The 15,828-nt window shown below is 57.7% G+C and overlaps 2 protein-coding genes across 3 annotated transcripts; both read left to right on the top strand.

Moving 5' to 3' along the window:
- Positions 1–748: 748 nt before the first annotated feature.
- LOC138817914 (peroxisome assembly protein 26-like) lies at positions 749–7,303 on the top strand. 2 transcript variants are annotated; one of them, XM_070008692.1, is made up of 5 exons: positions 758–1,179; positions 1,877–2,014; positions 2,268–2,563; positions 4,385–4,531; positions 5,233–7,303. In XM_070008692.1, the coding sequence occupies exons 1-5, from the start codon at positions 956–958 to the stop codon at positions 5,334–5,336; spliced, it is 909 nt and encodes a 302-aa protein (XP_069864793.1). In that variant the 5' UTR covers positions 758–955; the 3' UTR covers positions 5,337–7,303. The 2 variants fall into 2 exon arrangements, with proteins under 2 accessions (XP_069864795.1, XP_069864793.1); XM_070008694.1 differs by lacking the exon at positions 4,385–4,531 and having other exon boundaries at positions 749–1,179.
- On the top strand, positions 6,421–15,761 carry LOC138817913 (tubulin alpha-8 chain-like). The gene is given in 8 exon segments (XM_070008691.1): positions 6,421–6,477; positions 7,792–7,967; positions 9,212–9,365; positions 10,971–11,184; positions 11,187–11,701; positions 13,234–13,479; positions 14,779–15,016; positions 15,739–15,761. Coding segments are annotated over 8 exon segments (1,623 nt in total).
- The last annotated feature ends 67 nt before the right edge of the window (positions 15,762–15,828 follow it).

Genomic DNA, 15,828 nt, shown 5'->3' on the forward strand with positions numbered 1-15,828 from the left:
CAAGCTTCACTGTACACTGCCCGAGTCAGGCTGATGGAACATTCTGGCAACCTCAGTCCAAGCCTGACTCACACTTTCCAGGCACTCTGCTTTGCTTCTGGAGTTTCCTGTGGAAAAGGGCCTAGGGTGGGGCACCTCACACGGCCGCTGGGATGCTGGGGGGGGGGGTAGGGTTGGTTTTGGTTTTGTCAGTCCTGGGGCTTGAACTCAGGGCCTGGGCTTGAGCCACGGCGCCACTTCCGGTTTTCTGGTGGTTCATTGGAGATCAGTCTCACGGGCCTTCCTGCTCGGGCTGGCTTTGAACCGCGATCCTCCGATCTCGGCCTGAGTGGCCGGGTGCCTTTCTGGGCTCTCTTCCTGACGTCCTCGTAGCCACCACTCCCGCAGAAGCGCTGAAGGGAGCCCCGCTACCGAAGCCTCCCGCGTCCCGGCCAGAACCGCGCTGTCTCAGGCCCACGGTCTCCCCGCCGCGATTTCCCACTCCAAACCTGGAGCGCCGGCGCGTTTCAACCAGGAGGTGACGGGTCATGCGCGCGGCATGCTGGGAGTTGTAGTCCGACCTGCGCCATCCCTTTCTAGAGAGCGGCGAGACCTCGGAGAGCTTGGAACTACAAATCCCAGAAGGCCCACGGTCCTGGACGCACAACTGCCCGCTGGCACGTTGAGGTTTCCCAAGGCTGTGACGGGTCTTGCGAGCGGCATGCTGGGAGCTGTAGTCCAACCAGCTCCATCGCCCTTCTAGAGAACGGCCAGCCGGAGTGCCGGGAACTGCAACTCCCAGAGGCCCCGGCGTCCGCACACCTGGCTGGGGGCGGAGGCGACTCCGCAGGTGGCACGGCCGGAGAGGGTACTCTGGGGTTGCCGGCCTCGGCGATCCCGCGGATCCAAGTGCGAACCCGGCTTCGCTTTCAGTCCGGCCCCGGGGGCGACGGGAGGCGCCGAGCTCCGGCCGGCCATGAAGAGCGACGCGTCGACCTCCGCCGCCGCCCTCAAGGGGGCCGGGGCGCCGGGGCGGAGCGGCGAGCCTCGGCGGGACGCCGCGGCCCCGGCGCCGCCGCGGCTGCTGCTGGAGGAGGCGAGCGACCTGCTGGTGGTGCACCTGGACTTCGGCGCGGCGCTGGAGGCCTGCGAGCGGGCCCTGCGCGGCCTGCCCCCCGCGGGCGGCCCGGCCCCGGCCGCGTACGTGCCGGGACCCCGCCGCCGGGCGCGCTCGGGGGTCGGGGGGAGGGCCGCGGGGCGCGGGGGCGCCGGCCGGGGCCGCGGCTCTGCCCGCTGAAGGCTTTTCTTTCCGTCTGTCTGGAGGCATCTTGGATAGATGGTTCTAGAAGCGTGGTTCCCAGCCCATTCCTTCGCGGGTGCTCACACCCCCTTCCGCCCCATTGCCTGTCAAGCCGTATTCCCCCTGCGCGTTGAGATGCACTTGGGGCCATAGCCGACGTGCATCTAAGAGGCTTCCAGGATTGGTTGATGGGTTGATTTTTATGTTTGGTCAGCCCCAGGGCTTGAACTCGGGGCCTGGGCGCTGTCCCTCGGCTCAAGGCTGGCGCTCGACCACTTGAGCCACATATATGGCACCACTTCCGGTCTTCTGGTGGTTCCTGGGAGATGAGAGTCTCACTGACTTTCCCGCCGGGGCTGGCTTTGAACCACGACCCTCAGCGCTCAGCCTCCTGAGTAGCTGGGACGACAGGCGGGAGCTTCCAGGAGTGAGCGTGGGAAAGGACAGCCTGTGGGGCACCTTTCAAGGCCACATACAGGGGGGAGGGTCGCGAAGTTAGCTGTCCCGTCATCCAGGTAGCTGGAGCACAGTCCCGGGTGGCGTGGGCATGGAGATCGGGGACCGCTTCTAAACCCGAGTTGGTCTTTCTGCTGGCAGCTCCATGGAGGTAAAATGCTCCCTGTGTGTTGTGGGAATCCAGGCCCTGGCAGAAATGGATCGGTGGCGAGAGGTGCTCTCCTGGGTCCTTCAGTATTACCTGGTTCCCGATCTACCCCCCAAAGTCTTGGAACTGTGGTAGGTCTTTATTGCTCAGTTGGGATCAGTGCAGGAGCGGAGTTGTCCTGTCTTCTCCCGAGTCAGCCTTCCTCTTTTCCTGTCCCATACCAGTTCCCTCCAAAAGCTAGTATCTCCCTGCCCCCTACCCCTCCCTATCCCACCTTTCCATGGTGAAGGGTTAGATAGGAGAAGCAAAGGGGTTATGGGAATGAGCCCACCGCGGAGCACTGACTCTTCCTTTTGGGGGATTGCATTTTATTTGGGGATGCAGCATTCTTTTATACAGCAAAATGCAAGAACCTGGAGTTGTGCTGGATGTGGTCTGTGCCTGGCTCCAGCACTCAGACAACCAAGGCCTTCCGGAATATAGAGCTGTGGCTGAGCTGCATTTGCGCCGCGTGCTGCTGCCCCTGGGCCGCATGTCGGAGGCTGAGGAATTCGTGATGGGCTCCAGAGCCTTCGGAGAGGAGCAGCAGGAAGAAGTACTCCAGGCTGTGCATGCAGCAAAGCTACAGCTCAAAGAGAAGCTCTCCGGCACCCTGGAGGCCCAGAAGCTGAACCAGGAAGGTGGGCATGTATGGCTCTGTGACAGCGTAGAGGGGACTCACCTGCTTTCCCTGCACCTTAGGTCCTTTGTAACTTTGTAAGAGCTTGAGAGTGAGCCCTTATATAGAATATAGATAACTACGTTAAAGAATAGAAACCTGATGAGCTGCTTCACAAAACCAAGCCAGACCCTCTGAAGTCAGGATGGGAGGGGAGTCTCCTGGAGACATGTTGCTGGGTCTCCTGAAAGTCACCTTCCTTTTTTTTTTTAAATCGGTTATGGGGCTTGAACTCTGGGCCTGGGCGCTGTCCCTGAGCTCTTGAGCTCAAGGCTAGCACTCTACCACTTGAGCCACAGCGCCTCAGTTTTCTGGTGATTCATTGGAGATAAGAGTCTCACGGCCTTTCCTGCCCAGGCTGGCTTCGAACCTCGATCTTCAGATCTCAGCCTCCTGAGTAGTTAGGATTACAGGTGTGAGCCACCAGCACCCAGCATATCCCTGCTTTTGTTTTTTTAAACCTTTAAGAAAAATCTGTTAGCTTATGCCAGTTGCTGGTGGCTCATGCCTGTAATCCTAGGTATTTGGTAAACTGAGATATGAGGATTGTGATTTGAAGCCAGCCTGGGCAGGAAACTCTGTGAGACTCTTACCTCCAGTAAACTACCAAAAAGCTAGAGGTGGAGCTGTAGCTTAAATGGTAGAATGCTAGTCTTGAGCACAAAACTCAAGGATAGTGCCCAGACCCTGAGTTAAGTCCTAGGACACACACACACACACACACACACACACACACACACACTGCACACACACACACACACACACACACACACACACACACACACTGAGTTAAGTCCTAGGACACACACACACACACACACTCTGTCAGCTTAATTAAAAGACTACCATCTGGTTCTCTGAAGTATCTTTCCCTGGGTGCTTAAGAGCATGAACTGGCTGAGGTAGCAGTGTTTTCTCTGCAAGCAGGTTGTTGGCGTCAAGGGTCACCAGGTCTGCCAGATCCACTGCCTTGGTCTCTTTAGTAGGGAGGATAGCACGAGGGGTTTCATGTCAAGTCCTGGTTGTTCTGTTAGGACTGGGACTCCTTGTTCTTCAGTGTGAGTGTTCACCTTGATAGCCACAAGCTAAGATATTTGAATTCTTCACCATATGTTTTTAGGCACCTGCATTCCCCTGCGTGGCTCGAAGTTACTCTCTGTGGGGGCTACGGGCCAGGATACAGAGACGGTTAAAAATAACGAGGCTTTTAAAAGGGTCACAAATATGCCAGGCCTACCCAGCCAAGTAGGTGTCTGCACGTGAAAACGTGGTGATACAACATGCCCTCATAATGTTTCTGGAGGACTAGGATGTAGATCAGTGGTAGATCAATTTCCCAGCACACATAAGGTTCCAAGTTTGATCCCCAGCACTCCCCCCTCCCCAGCTTTAGAGGTTTTGAAATTTCCCTTTGAACTACCTCATGAGCTTTGTGAGAAAATTATCCTCATTACTTTTTACTATGTGTGTTGGTATTGGGGCTTGAACTCAGCCTGGGTGCTGTCTTTTAGCTCTTTCATTCAAGGCTGGCTCTCTACCACTTCACCATCACATTTTTTGGTGGTTAACTAGTGATAGAAGTCTTACGGACTTTTCTGCTCCAGCTGGCTTAAATCCACCATCCTGAGACCTTAACCTCCTGGTGTTCTAGAGAGAGCGTTATAGGTGTGAGCCACTGGCGCCCAGCTCTTTGTGATCAGTTCTTGTAATCTGTCTCAAAGCTGAGACCCAGGAAGTCTGACTCTGCTGACCACCCTGACATTACATTCTGTGCCCTGACCAGGGTCATTCTCCCATAAGTTCCTATCACTACTGACGTTGCTTCGTCAGCTTTGGGACTCTGCAGTGAGCCGCCTCCTTTCTCTGCCCTTGAAGAAGAGCCTCCTGGCTGCCCTGATTCTCTGTCTCTTGGTGGTGAGGTTTGACCCAGGTGAGTAGTGGGGCCTGAGGAGCAGGAGCCGCCCCACACACTCACCTGCATGCTGGGGGGCTATCTCCCGTGACACTGCTTCCTGAGCCCCCCCTGGAAAGAGAGCAGTACCCAGCCAGTGCTGATGCAGTCATTTCAGTACCTGCTCTGTCCAGGCATAAAGTCTACCTAGAACTCAGGGTCAAAACATGTTCATCCAAGGGAAGCGGGGATATTGTCCACAGAGAAATGTCCTCTTCACCTGACTTACTGAACTGTAACTCCTCTGTACACCACTTAAAAAATTTTTTCATCATAATGTCTGAAAAAAAGTCCAAGTGTTAATATTTAACAAAACATGGAATTGTAAATGAAATTCTCACACATTGTAGAACATGTGGGAAACAGGGGAGTGTGAAGAAGAAAGCAGACCCCTGTGAGCAGCATAGCTGTGGCCACCTGTACGTCAGTCACCTGTAAGCCGCGTGGCTCCTGGGCCCTGAGTTCAAGTTCCATGACCAAAAAGGAAATTTAAAATTGAAAAAAAAAATATGTGGACCCTTTTCCAGTAAAATTAAGGCCTGCAATTCAAGTGGAGAAAGTATTTCCTAGAGAAAGTGAAATTCCTTATTGAAGAGGACGCAAATACCCAAAGTGTCCACGTGTGTTGTGAAAGCCCAGGGGTGGGCGGGGCACCCACTGCTGTCTCCTTTTCCCCACAGCTTCTCCTTCTTCCCTGCCCTTCCTCTACCAGCTGGCTCAGCTCTACCGCCGGATCAGGAAGCTCACCCTCGCGCATCTCCACCCACTCGCCCTCCATGACTAAGTGGTCTTCCCCAGCTGGCCTGGCCTCCTCCAGTACAGAACAGCCGGTCAGGCTCCTGGTCTGGCTCCTGTAGCCACGCGGCCCCCTGGGAATGAGCCTGGCTCATGCTGGAGAGAGCAACTGAGCCAGGAGGCCTCTCCTGTGGCTCTGAGCCCTCCTCTCCCCACCTCACAGCTGGCCTTGGGGGCAACGTGGGAATAGAGGAGCTGGAGCCCCCCACAGCACCTCTGATACCAGTGGACATCGGGAAAGGAGGGAGGGGTTTGGGAGCTGGGAGTTTGTCCCAGGAACATTCCATTTCTTTGGCAAGGGCAAGTGTTGACTTTCAAGGTCAGGGTGTTGATGGAACTGGAAGTTCAGAAAAATGACCTTTGGCCTTTCACTTCTCCGAAAAACTTATTTCTGAAATTCCCCCAAGGGCAGCACCCTAATTAGTGTAGAAGTCAGAAGAACCTTGTCTCCTACGCCTCTCTGCATAGAAGTAAGCATTTACTGTCCCATCCCCCCTCAGCGAGCCTGAGCCTCCCGCTGCTGAAGGCAGTCACCACCCACCGCTCAGAACCACCCAGGTGACCATGGGGCAAAGCCAGCCAGGCCTTTTATGATTGCAAAAGTGATCTTGGTCTTTGGCTGTTTTCCAGCCTGCTCGCAGCCTGTTGTGTGGCACTGTCTGCCACTCGGTCCGACGATACGCCTGCCTGCCCTGCAAACTTTGTTTTCCAGGTACCCTTGTCTCCTTGGTCCACACTGGAGCAGGTGTCTCCTTCCTACATCCTGTGCCCTGCTTCTGTTCTATTACTTGTATAATGTACAGGCTTTCTGTTCTTTTTTTTTTTGTCGGTCGTGGGGCTTGAACTCTGGGCCTGGGCGCTGTCCCTCAGCTCTTCAGCTCAAGGCGAGTGCTCTACCACTTGAGCTACAGCGCCACTTCTGGTTTTTCTGGTGGTTTATTGGAGATAGGAGTCTCACAGTCTTTCCTGCCCGGGCTGGCTTTGAACCGCGATCCTCAGATCTCGGCCTCCTGAGTAGCTAGGATTACAGGCGTGAGCCACCAGCGCCCAGCAGGCTTTCTGCTCTTATGGCCATGAAAAGTAGGCCAGCTTCAGAAGCCGATGAGCTGAAAATGGAACTGGGTAATCAGGTGAGCGGGCAGGGCAGTGTGGGGCCTTGAGCTCAGGGGAGAGGAGCTGGAACATGCTAGTGTTTCTCCTAGAGATGGCCACAGGATCTTCTGTGTGTCCTTACAAGTGGATGCAGAGTTCACTGTTACCAAGGTGATGGAAGGCCTCCATTCAACAGGAATCTGTCAAGGCCAAACAAGCCACCCATGCTGGGGCTGGCATGGATGCCAGGAAAGTGGGGTTGATTTCAGGGATTGGAAGTTTACTTCTATTTAGAAAAAGGAAACTACAGCATTAAGACTTACAGCTTGGTCCGACTAAATAGGAAATTTGTGTTTTTGTTTGTTTAGTTTTTAGTGGTTTTTAGTTTTTTTTTTTTTGGGGGGGGGTCCAGTTGTGGGGCCTGAACTCTGGGCCTGGGCACTGTCCTTCAGCTCTTCAGCTCAAGGCTAGCGCTCTACCACTTGAGCCATAGCGCCACTTCCGGCTTTTTTCTTTTTGCTTATGTGGTGCTGAGGAATCGAACCCAGGGCCTCAGGCATGCAAGGCAAGCGCTCTACCACTGAGCCACCTTCCCAGCCCGAGACATTCTGTAATTGTAAACTATCACTGGATTCCAAAGACTAAGACCAAAAACAGCGAGGGAGGGGAACTGGGTCGTTTTTATATTGACTTCATGTTGAAATGATACTTTGGACACATGATAAAAATCTACCCCAACTCATTTCATCTACTGTGTGTGAGGCTGCTAGGGTGTTTGAGGTATCCCCTCGTCCCTCGGTGTCCCCCTGTCCCTCGGTGTCCCTCAGTGTCCCCCTCGTCCCTCGGTGTCCCCCTGTCCCTCAGTGTCCCCCTCGTCCCTCGGTGTCCCCCTGTCCCTCAGTGTCCCCCTCGTCCCTCGGTGTCCCTCGGTGTCCCCCTGTCCCTCAGTGTCCCTCGGTGTCCCCCTGTCCCTCGGTGTCCCCCTGTCCCTCAGTGTCCCTCGGTGTCCCCCCGTCCCTCGGTGTCCCTCGGTGTCCCCCCGTCCCTCGATGTCCCCCTGTCCCTCGGTGTCCCCCCGTCCCTCGGTGTCCCCCTGTCCCTCGGTGTCCCTCGGTGTCCCCCTGTCCCTCGGTGTCCCTCGGTGTCCCCCTGTCCCTCGGTGTCCCCCTGTCCCTCGGTGTCCCTCGGTGTCCCCCTGTCCCTCCGTGTCCCCGGGCCCACCCACCCCGCCCCGCGTCGCTTCCGCCCCTCCTGCCGCGGTCACCTGGCCTGACAGCCCAGGCGCAAGAGAGAGACTGACTGCCTTCGGTTCGTCCGCCAGTCGGTCTGTCCATCTGGCGCGCGGTGCGCAGCGGGGAGCGGGGTGCCGGTGCTCGCGGCTAGGCCGGGCGATCGCGGCGCCTGCCGGAGCTCTGGTGCCTGGAGCGCGGCGGCCCCGGACCCGCGGCGGCGGCGACGACGACGACGACTCCTTCGCCACCTTCTTCAGTGAGACGGCAGCCGGAGGCGCGGGCCCCGGGCCGGCCTGGTGGGCCTGGCGGGACCCCCCCCACCCCACGGGGCCCGGCGGGACCCCCCCACCCCACGGGGCCTGGCGGGACACCCTCACCCCACGGGGCCCGGTGGGACCCCCCCCACCCCACGGGGCCCGGCGGGACACCCCCCACCCCACGGGGCCTGGCAGGACCCCCCACGGGGCCTGGCGGGGACCCCCCCACCCCACGGGGCCTGGCGGGACCCCCCCACCCCACGGGGCCTGGACTCTGGGCCTGGGCGCTGACCCCAGCTCTTCAGCTCGAGGCCAGCGCTCTGCCCCTGAGCCACCTTCCCAAGCCAAGATCTCTTGAAAGCCTCTCCACTAAGACCTGGATCCTAGCTTTACTAAAAGGCAGCGTAACCAAAGAGGACACTCCTAGCAGAGAAGCAGGAAGGAGCCGGGCCTCTGCGCCTCTTCACGCTTATCTGCAATCATAGATATGTCAAAACCACCTCCAAGATACAGACACGGGCTCTCTTCCTCTCTATTTTTTTGGTGATTCTGTCTTCTTTCCTTTATATATGGTGTGTTTTTGGGGGGTGGAGGGTGAAAAAGTACAGCCGTGGAACTCCCGGACATGGCTGAAAGTGAAGTTGTAGGTGGAGACAGTGGGAGGGACTGGGAGAGAATGGGGGAACAGAAGACTCTGACTCATGCCATTGTAATCTCTGTACATTACCTTTATAATAACAGTAAAGTTACTTAACTTTTTTAAAGTAAAGGAACTTAAAAAAATAAAATCTCACCCCAGAATATGCCTAGGAACTCAGCTGTAGGGTGTGTGCTTAGTATGTCTAATGCAGGACATGTTGACATATTGAGATGGAGATGAGGTAGGACACTAGAAGGCTTGGGATTTAGGCAGATCACCCTGAATCTCTCTCCATATATTCCTGGAACATTTGGACACAGATAAAATTGGGTTAAATTACTGGAATCCAATATAAGCTTGCAGCATGAAAGAAAAAAAAATAAAGAAAAGGAGTCACGGTACAGGGAAGGAGAGAAAATCAGCTTTGGCATTTGGTATGCTTTTGTCATCCTGAGGCTACTGGCTTTTCCATCCCCAAACTCTGGTCAGTCAGTGCTAGAGTTACTCCGGAGGTCTCTTAGCCTTTTGAAGATTTAGTCAGTGGCGTTTCAGAGTCACAAACTAGAACTATGGTCATCTCAGCGGGAGGAAAACTTCTACCCCAGAAACCAGGTGGTAAGGCCTACTAATGATGCCCTCTCTTGGTAGATGAAGTCCGAGCAGGAAGCTATCACCAGCTCTTCCATCCAGAGCAGCTGATCACAGGAAAGGAGGATGCAGCTAACAATTACGCCTGTGGCCACTACACAGTGGGCAAGGAGGGTATTGATTTGGTGCTGGACCGTATTCGGAAGCTTGTAAGTCTCAGCAAGGCTGGGGGTTGGTGGGCAAGGCTACAGTGCACAGAACTGGCCTAATCCCCCCCCCCCTTTTTTTTTTGCCAGTCCTGGGGCTTGAACTCAGGGCCTGGACACTGTTCCTGAGCTGCTTTGGCACTCTACCTACCACTTCAGCCATCACACCACTTCAGGCTTGTGTGTGTGTGTGTGTGTGTGTGTGTGTGTGTGTGTGTGTGTGTGTGTGTGTGTGTGTGTGTGTGTGTGTGTATATATGTGGCACTGAGGAATTGAACCCAGGGCTTCACGCATGCCAGGCAAGCACTCTGCCACTAAGCCACATTCCCAGCCCCAAAACCTCTTTTTTTTTTTTTAATCTTTGATTTTTGAAGTAAAACACAAGATTGGACTTGATGGTTTCTTTTTAATTATTATTATTATTTTTTCTTTTTAATTATTAAGAAAAAAATTAACCTGAGTGGTTAGGATGAAAAATGTTCTGAATATTCACTTTCTCCATTTGAGGGGATGGGGTCATCAGTCTCAAAGGTGGGATGTGTGGAATTACTGGGTTGAATGATCATGGGGTGAATTCTGTGATTCCATGAGTTCTCTTAATTCTGATAGAATCAACAGTGAGTACTCACTACACATTAGATCCTTGCTCAGGTTGTGCTGTGTCATTTAACGATCACAGTAACCTAGGAAAAGCTTTTCATCGTTCCCAGGTTAACCAAGAGAAAGCTGAAGTTTGGAGGTGTTAATAACTCGCTTTGATGTTTATAACTGGAGAGTTGATGGGTGGCATGGTTGACTGGAATGTGGTCTTTACACCACATATGTGAAAGATACTGTTAGGCCTTGCCAGAAAGCCACGCAGATATCCAGGCACAAAGAAAAGTTTATTGCCAGCCAAGGGACTGGCAAGACTCCTTCTCACAAGAGAGAAGTGCCGGCCATTGTTTGAGGAGACCTATATAACCTACGAGGCCAGGAGGCGGAGACCCTGGTGTGGACGTGAGGACAGGGGGCTTCCTCATGGCGGGCGAGGGTGGATGGCTGCTGCCCAGACTCGAAGGTCCCTCTAAGGGATCTTGTGGCCTTGTATGGCTGTAACTCCCAAAGGAGGGCCAGCTCAAGGTGAAGTGGGGAGGAGGCCTCTACCCAACGGGCCTGGTGTTGCCTGGGAGAGGAGTGTGCTAAGCTATGGGAAAGGAGCTTACCGGACTAACAAACATCGTGATCACTTTGCGCCCCGTAAACATGCACACCTTGTGATTCCCTGACTCTGTTTACATTGTTGTAACTGTACTCTGAGCCGCCTTCCAAAGTTGGCTTGAGACACATAGATCATTCATTCCCGTAGACTCTGTCACAAGGACAGGGATAACGGGTCGGAGCACCAAGTGGGTACAGTCCCTGGCTCCATCACACTGTGCTCTGAATCGTCCCGGTTTAGCAACGTTTCTAAGCTGAAACCTTCCTGCCATCCCTCTTTCAATATAAAAAAAAAATTTCCCCTTGTGTTTTCCTCATTTCGTCGAGGCTTGGAAAGGGTAATAGTGTCCTCTTGGGGGATTCTTAGAAACTCAATTTTGTGATTTTTTTTTTCTTTGTTCTTTCCAGACAGATGCTTGCTCTGGCTTGCAGGGCTTTCTGATCTTCCATAGTTTTGGGGGCGGCCCTGGCTCCGGCTTCACTTCTCTGCTGATGGAACGTCTCTCCCTTGACTATGGCAAGAAGTCTAAGCTGGAGTTTGCCATCTACCCGGCTCCTCAGGTCTCCACAGCGGTGGTGGAGCCCTACTCCATCCTGACCACCCACACCACCCTGGAGCACTCAGATGTGCTTTCATGGTGGACAATGAGGCCATCTACGACATCTGCTGCAGGAACCTGGACATCGAACAGCCCACCTACACCAACCTCAACCGGCTCATCAGCCAGATCGTCTCCTCCATCACGGCCTCGCTCCGGTTCGAAGGGGCCCTCAATGTGGACCTCACCGAGTCCCAAACAAATCTGGTGCCCTATCCCCGCATCCACTTCCTGCTGGTCACCTATGCGCCCATCATCTCGGCTGAGAAAGCCTACCACGAACAGCTTTCCGTGGCTGAAATCACCAACTCCTGCTTTGAGCCCAACAGCCAGATGGTGGAGCGCGACCCAGGCACGGAAAGTGCATGGCCTGCTGCGTGCTCACCGGCGACGTGGGCGTCGCCATCACTGTCATCAAGTGCATGGCCTGCTGCATGCTCACCGGGCAACGTGTTGCCCAAGGACGCGAACGTCACCATCGCTGCCATCAAGACCAAGAAGACCATCCAGTTTGTCGCCTGGTGTCCCACAGGCTTCAAGGTGAGCGGTGATGACCCAGGGAAGCAGAGGGTGCTGAGGACAGGGAGAATGAGATCTCAGGAGCCGCGGGCTTACCCCACACGTAATATTCTTTACTTGGCTTCAGTTGAGACACAAATGGTGTTGAAGTTTGGTTTGCTTAAACCATTTTAGGACATACATGAGTTTGTCTGGCATGGTTGACTCACACCTGTCATCCTAACTGCTCAGGAGGCTGAAATCTGAGGATCTCAGTTCAAAGCCACCCCAGCTGGACAAAAAGCTGCTTATTGATAAGTAGCCAGCAAAAAGCTAGTATTGAATGTGTGACTCAAATAGTAGAGTACCAGCTGTGAGCCGAAAAAGAGAGTGAGGAGGCCAGAGTTCAAGCCCAGTATCTGCACCAAAAACCAGAAAACAAACGAATGAAAGAGGAGATGCATGAGTTTGGTGCTGTTTCAAACTGATCAGACATTTTTGTTTGTTTTTAAACTGAAATAGTGAGGCCACATTCTTTTAGGGTTCATGATTCAGATCAATTTGCTTCGTTAGTTTTAGAGGACTCTGCATTTCCCAGAAGCACCATTTCCCAGTGGCTAACATAAATGCCCTCCTTAGATAACCTTCTGAGAGATTAATTTATTGCTCTGGAATATCCCTGACTTTCCATATTGCAACATAAGTAAGAGAAACTTGGGATGAACATATGGGAAAGAATAAACTTGAAGCGAGGCTCACGCTTGTAACCCTAGCTATTCAGAGGTGGGATCTGGGGATCATGGTTCAAAGCCAGCCTGAGCAGAAAAGTCCATGAGGTTCTTAAGTGACCACCAAAAAGCTGGTAGTGGAGCTGTGGGTGCAGGTAGTAGCATACCAGCCTTGAGCAAAGCAGCTAAAGAACAAGAAAACCAAAACCCAAAAACACAACAACACCAGCAAAACTTCATAACAACTTTAGTTCTATAAATTATTCTGTCTTTAAAAGATAAAAGCTTTTTTTTTTTCCAGTCCTGAGATTTGAACTTAGGCCCTGAGTGGCGCTCCTGAGTTTTTTGCTCAGGGCTAGCATTCTCCCACTTGAGCCACAGCTCTACTTTTGGTATTTTGCTGGTTAATTGGAGATAAGCATGCCACAGACTTTCCTTCTTGGGTTGGCTTTGAATCAGTATCCTCAGCTCTCAGACTCCTGAGTAGCTAGCAATACAGGTGTGAGCCACCAGGACCCAGCCTCAGTAACCATAATGGATACCTTCCTATTATAGGAACTTTCATTTGTCTACTTGCTGTTTTGCAGTAGCATTTCTTCTTGTCACTAGATCTTATTTTTCTGTTTTAGATTCCCCTGCCCTTCAATTTGCCCATCCCCAGCGCCATTTGCTTTTATTTTCTCCTTAGCACCGCCCTTTCTTCCAGCCACCAGATTCCCATTCTCCCATTCGACCTCACAATTCCATTCCATACCCAGCGCCAGGCCTTGCTGGCACAGGTGTTACTGAGTCCTCTGGCTGACGAGCATGTTCTTCTGTTGTGCCGACTCTTTCTCTGATCTCTAGGTGGGAATCAACTACCAGCCACCCACGGTGGTGCCAGGAGGGGACCTAGCCAGAGTCCAGAGGGCCGTGTGCACGCTAAGCACCACCACCGCCATCGCAGGAGCCCGGGCCCGCCCTGACCGTAAGTCTGACCTAAGGTACGCCAAGCGGGCTTTTGTGCATTGGTATGTGGGAGAGGGAATGGACGAAGGAGAGTTTCCTGAGGCTAGAGAAGAAGGACAAGAAGAAGTGGGGACTGATTCAAAAGTGAAGGGAGGAATTTTAAATAAACTTGACCCTTGACTGTGTCTCTTTATTTACCCCACTCCACCCCACCAGCTCCTGGCAATGATGCCCTTCTTAAAAATGAGAAACAGGCTGGCTGAGCCCGGCCCCCCTCCCCCCCAGCCCCAGCTGAGCCCGGCCCCCCTCCCCCCCAGCCCCAGCTGAACCCGGCCCCCCTCCCCCCCAGCCCCAGCTGAACCCGGCCCCCCTCCCCCTCCCCAGCCCCAGCTGAGCCCGGCCCCCCTCCCCCCCAGCCCCAGCTGAGCCCGGCCCCCCTCCCCCCCAGCCCCAGCTGAGCCCGGCCCCCCTCCCTCTCCCCAGCCCCAGCTGAGCCCGGCCCCCCTCCCCCCCAGCCCCAGCTGAGCCCGGCCCCCCTCCCTCTCCCCAGCCCCAGCTGAGCCCGGCCCCCCTCCCCCCCAGCCCCAGCTGAACCCGGCCCCCCTCCCCCCCAGCCCCAGCTGAGCCCGGCCCCCCTCCCCCCCAGCCCCAGCTGAGCCCGGCCCCCCTCCCCCCCAGCCCCAGCTGAGCCCGGCCCCCCTCCCCCCAGCCCCAGCTGAACCCGGCCCCCCTCCCCCCCAGCCCCAGCTGAACCCGGCCCCCCTCCCCCCCAGCCCCAGCTGAACCCGGCCCCCCTCCCCCCCAGCCCCAGCTGAGCCCGGCCCCCCTCCCCCTCCCCAGCCCCAGCTGAGCCCGGCCCCCCTCCCCCCCAGCCCCAGCTGAGCCCGGCCCCCCTCCCCCCCAGCCCCAGCTGAGCCCGGCCCCCCTCCCCCCCCAGCCCCAGCTGAGCCCGGCCCCCCTCCCCCCCAGCCCCAGCTGAGCCCGGCCCCCCTCCCCCCCAGCTGAGCCCGGCCCCCCTCCCCCCCAGCTGAGCCCGGCCCCCCTCCCCCCCAGCTGAGCCCGGCCCCCCTCCCCCCCAGCTGAGCCCGGCCCCCCTCCCCCCCAGCTGAGCCCGGCCCCCCTCCCCCCCAGCCCCAGCTGAGCCCAGCCCCCCTCCCCCCCAGCCCCAGCTGAGCCCGGGCCCCCTCCCCCTCCCCAGCCCCAGCTGAGCCCGGGCCCCCTCCCCCTCCCCAGCCCCAGCTGAGCCCGGCCCCCCTCCCCCCCAGCCCCAGCTGAGCCCGGGCCCCCTCCCCCCCAGCTGAGCCCGGCCCCCCTCCCCCCCAGCTGAGCCCGGCCCCCCTCCCCCCCAGCTGAGCCCGGCCCCCCTCCCCCCCAGCTGAGCCCGGCCCCCCTCCCCCCCAGCCCCAGCTGAGCCCGACCCTACTCCCTCCCACTCCCCCCCAGCTGAGCCGGAGCGCGGTCTCGGTCCTGGATCGCGGGTCCGGGAGCAGCGCCTCCAGTCCCGGCAGCGCGGCCTGCCCGGCCGGCCTCGATGACCCGGGTCCAGGGGCGCTCGCCCCCTTCCACAGGGGAGGGGCTCGGCCAGACTTCCGGGAACAGCGGCGCTGCCCGGAGCGGCCTCAGACGCGGGTCACGGCCCCGCCCTCCGTGCAGCCAGCCCCGCCCTCCGCCCCCGCCCTCCGTGCAGCCAGCCCCGCCCTCCGCCCCCGCCCTCCGTGCAGCCAGCCCCGCCCTCCGTGCAGCCAGCCCCGCCCTCCGCCCCCGCCCTCCGTGCAGCCAGCCCCGCCCCCGCCCTCCGGCCCCGCCCTCCGTGCAGCCAGCCCCGCCCTCCGCCCCCGCCCTCCGTGCAGCCAGCCCCGCCCCCGCCCTCCGCCCCGCCCTCCGTGCAGCCAGCCCCGCCCTCCGTGCAGCCAGCCCCGCCCCCGCCCTCCGGCCCCGCCCTCCGTGCAGCCAGCCCCGCCCTCCGGCCCCGCCCTCCGTGCAGCCAGCCCCGCCCCCGCCCTCCGCCCCGCCCTCCGTGCAGCCAGCCCCGCCCTCCGTGCAGCCAGCCCCGCCCCCGCCCTCCGCCCCGCCCTCCGTGCAGCCAGCCCCGCCCTCCGTGCAGCCAGCCCAGCCCCCGCCCTCCGCCCCGCCCTCCGTGCAGCCAGCCCCGCCCTCCGCCCCCGCCCTCCGTGCAGCCGGCCCCGCCCTCCGGCCCCGCCCCGCCCTCCGTGCAGCCAGCCCCGCCCCCGCCCTCCGGCCCCGCCCTCCGTGCAGCCAGCCCCGCCCCGCCCCCCGTGCGGCCCGGCCCCGCCCCCTCAATCTGGCCCCGCCCTTGCCCCGCCCCCGCCCCCCGCGCGGCCCGGCCCCGCCCCCCCGCCCAGGCGCCAGCAGGGCCCGGTCTGAGTTTCGCTTTCCTTTCAGAGGAAACCGAAAGCGTGGTGTAGGGGGCGGGGCCGGGGCCGGGGCGGGCGGGGCCGGGGCGGGGCCTGAGCCGCGGTGGGCGTGTCAGAG

This window comes from Dipodomys merriami, unplaced genomic scaffold (genome assembly GCF_024711535.1).
Source record: "Dipodomys merriami isolate MVZ:Mamm:240054 unplaced genomic scaffold, mDipMer1.0.p SCAF_703, whole genome shotgun sequence".
Taxonomy (NCBI): Eukaryota; Metazoa; Chordata; class Mammalia; order Rodentia; family Heteromyidae; genus Dipodomys; species Dipodomys merriami.

What these genes read in the sequence shown, in the direction of transcription:
- LOC138817914 (XM_070008692.1), top strand. Translation starts at nt 956, where the DNA reads ATGAAGAGCGACGCGTCGACCTCCGCCGCCGCCCTCAAGGGGGCCGGG. An exon ending in GGCGGCCCGGCCCCGGCCGC is followed by an intron (nt 1,180 to 1,876) that starts GTACGTGCCGGG and finishes TTCTGCTGGCAG; the next exon opens with CTCCATGGAGGTAAAATGCT. An exon ending in CCAGAAGCTGAACCAGGAAG is followed by an intron (nt 2,564 to 4,384) that starts GTGGGCATGTAT and finishes TGCCCTGACCAG; the next exon opens with GGTCATTCTCCCATAAGTTC.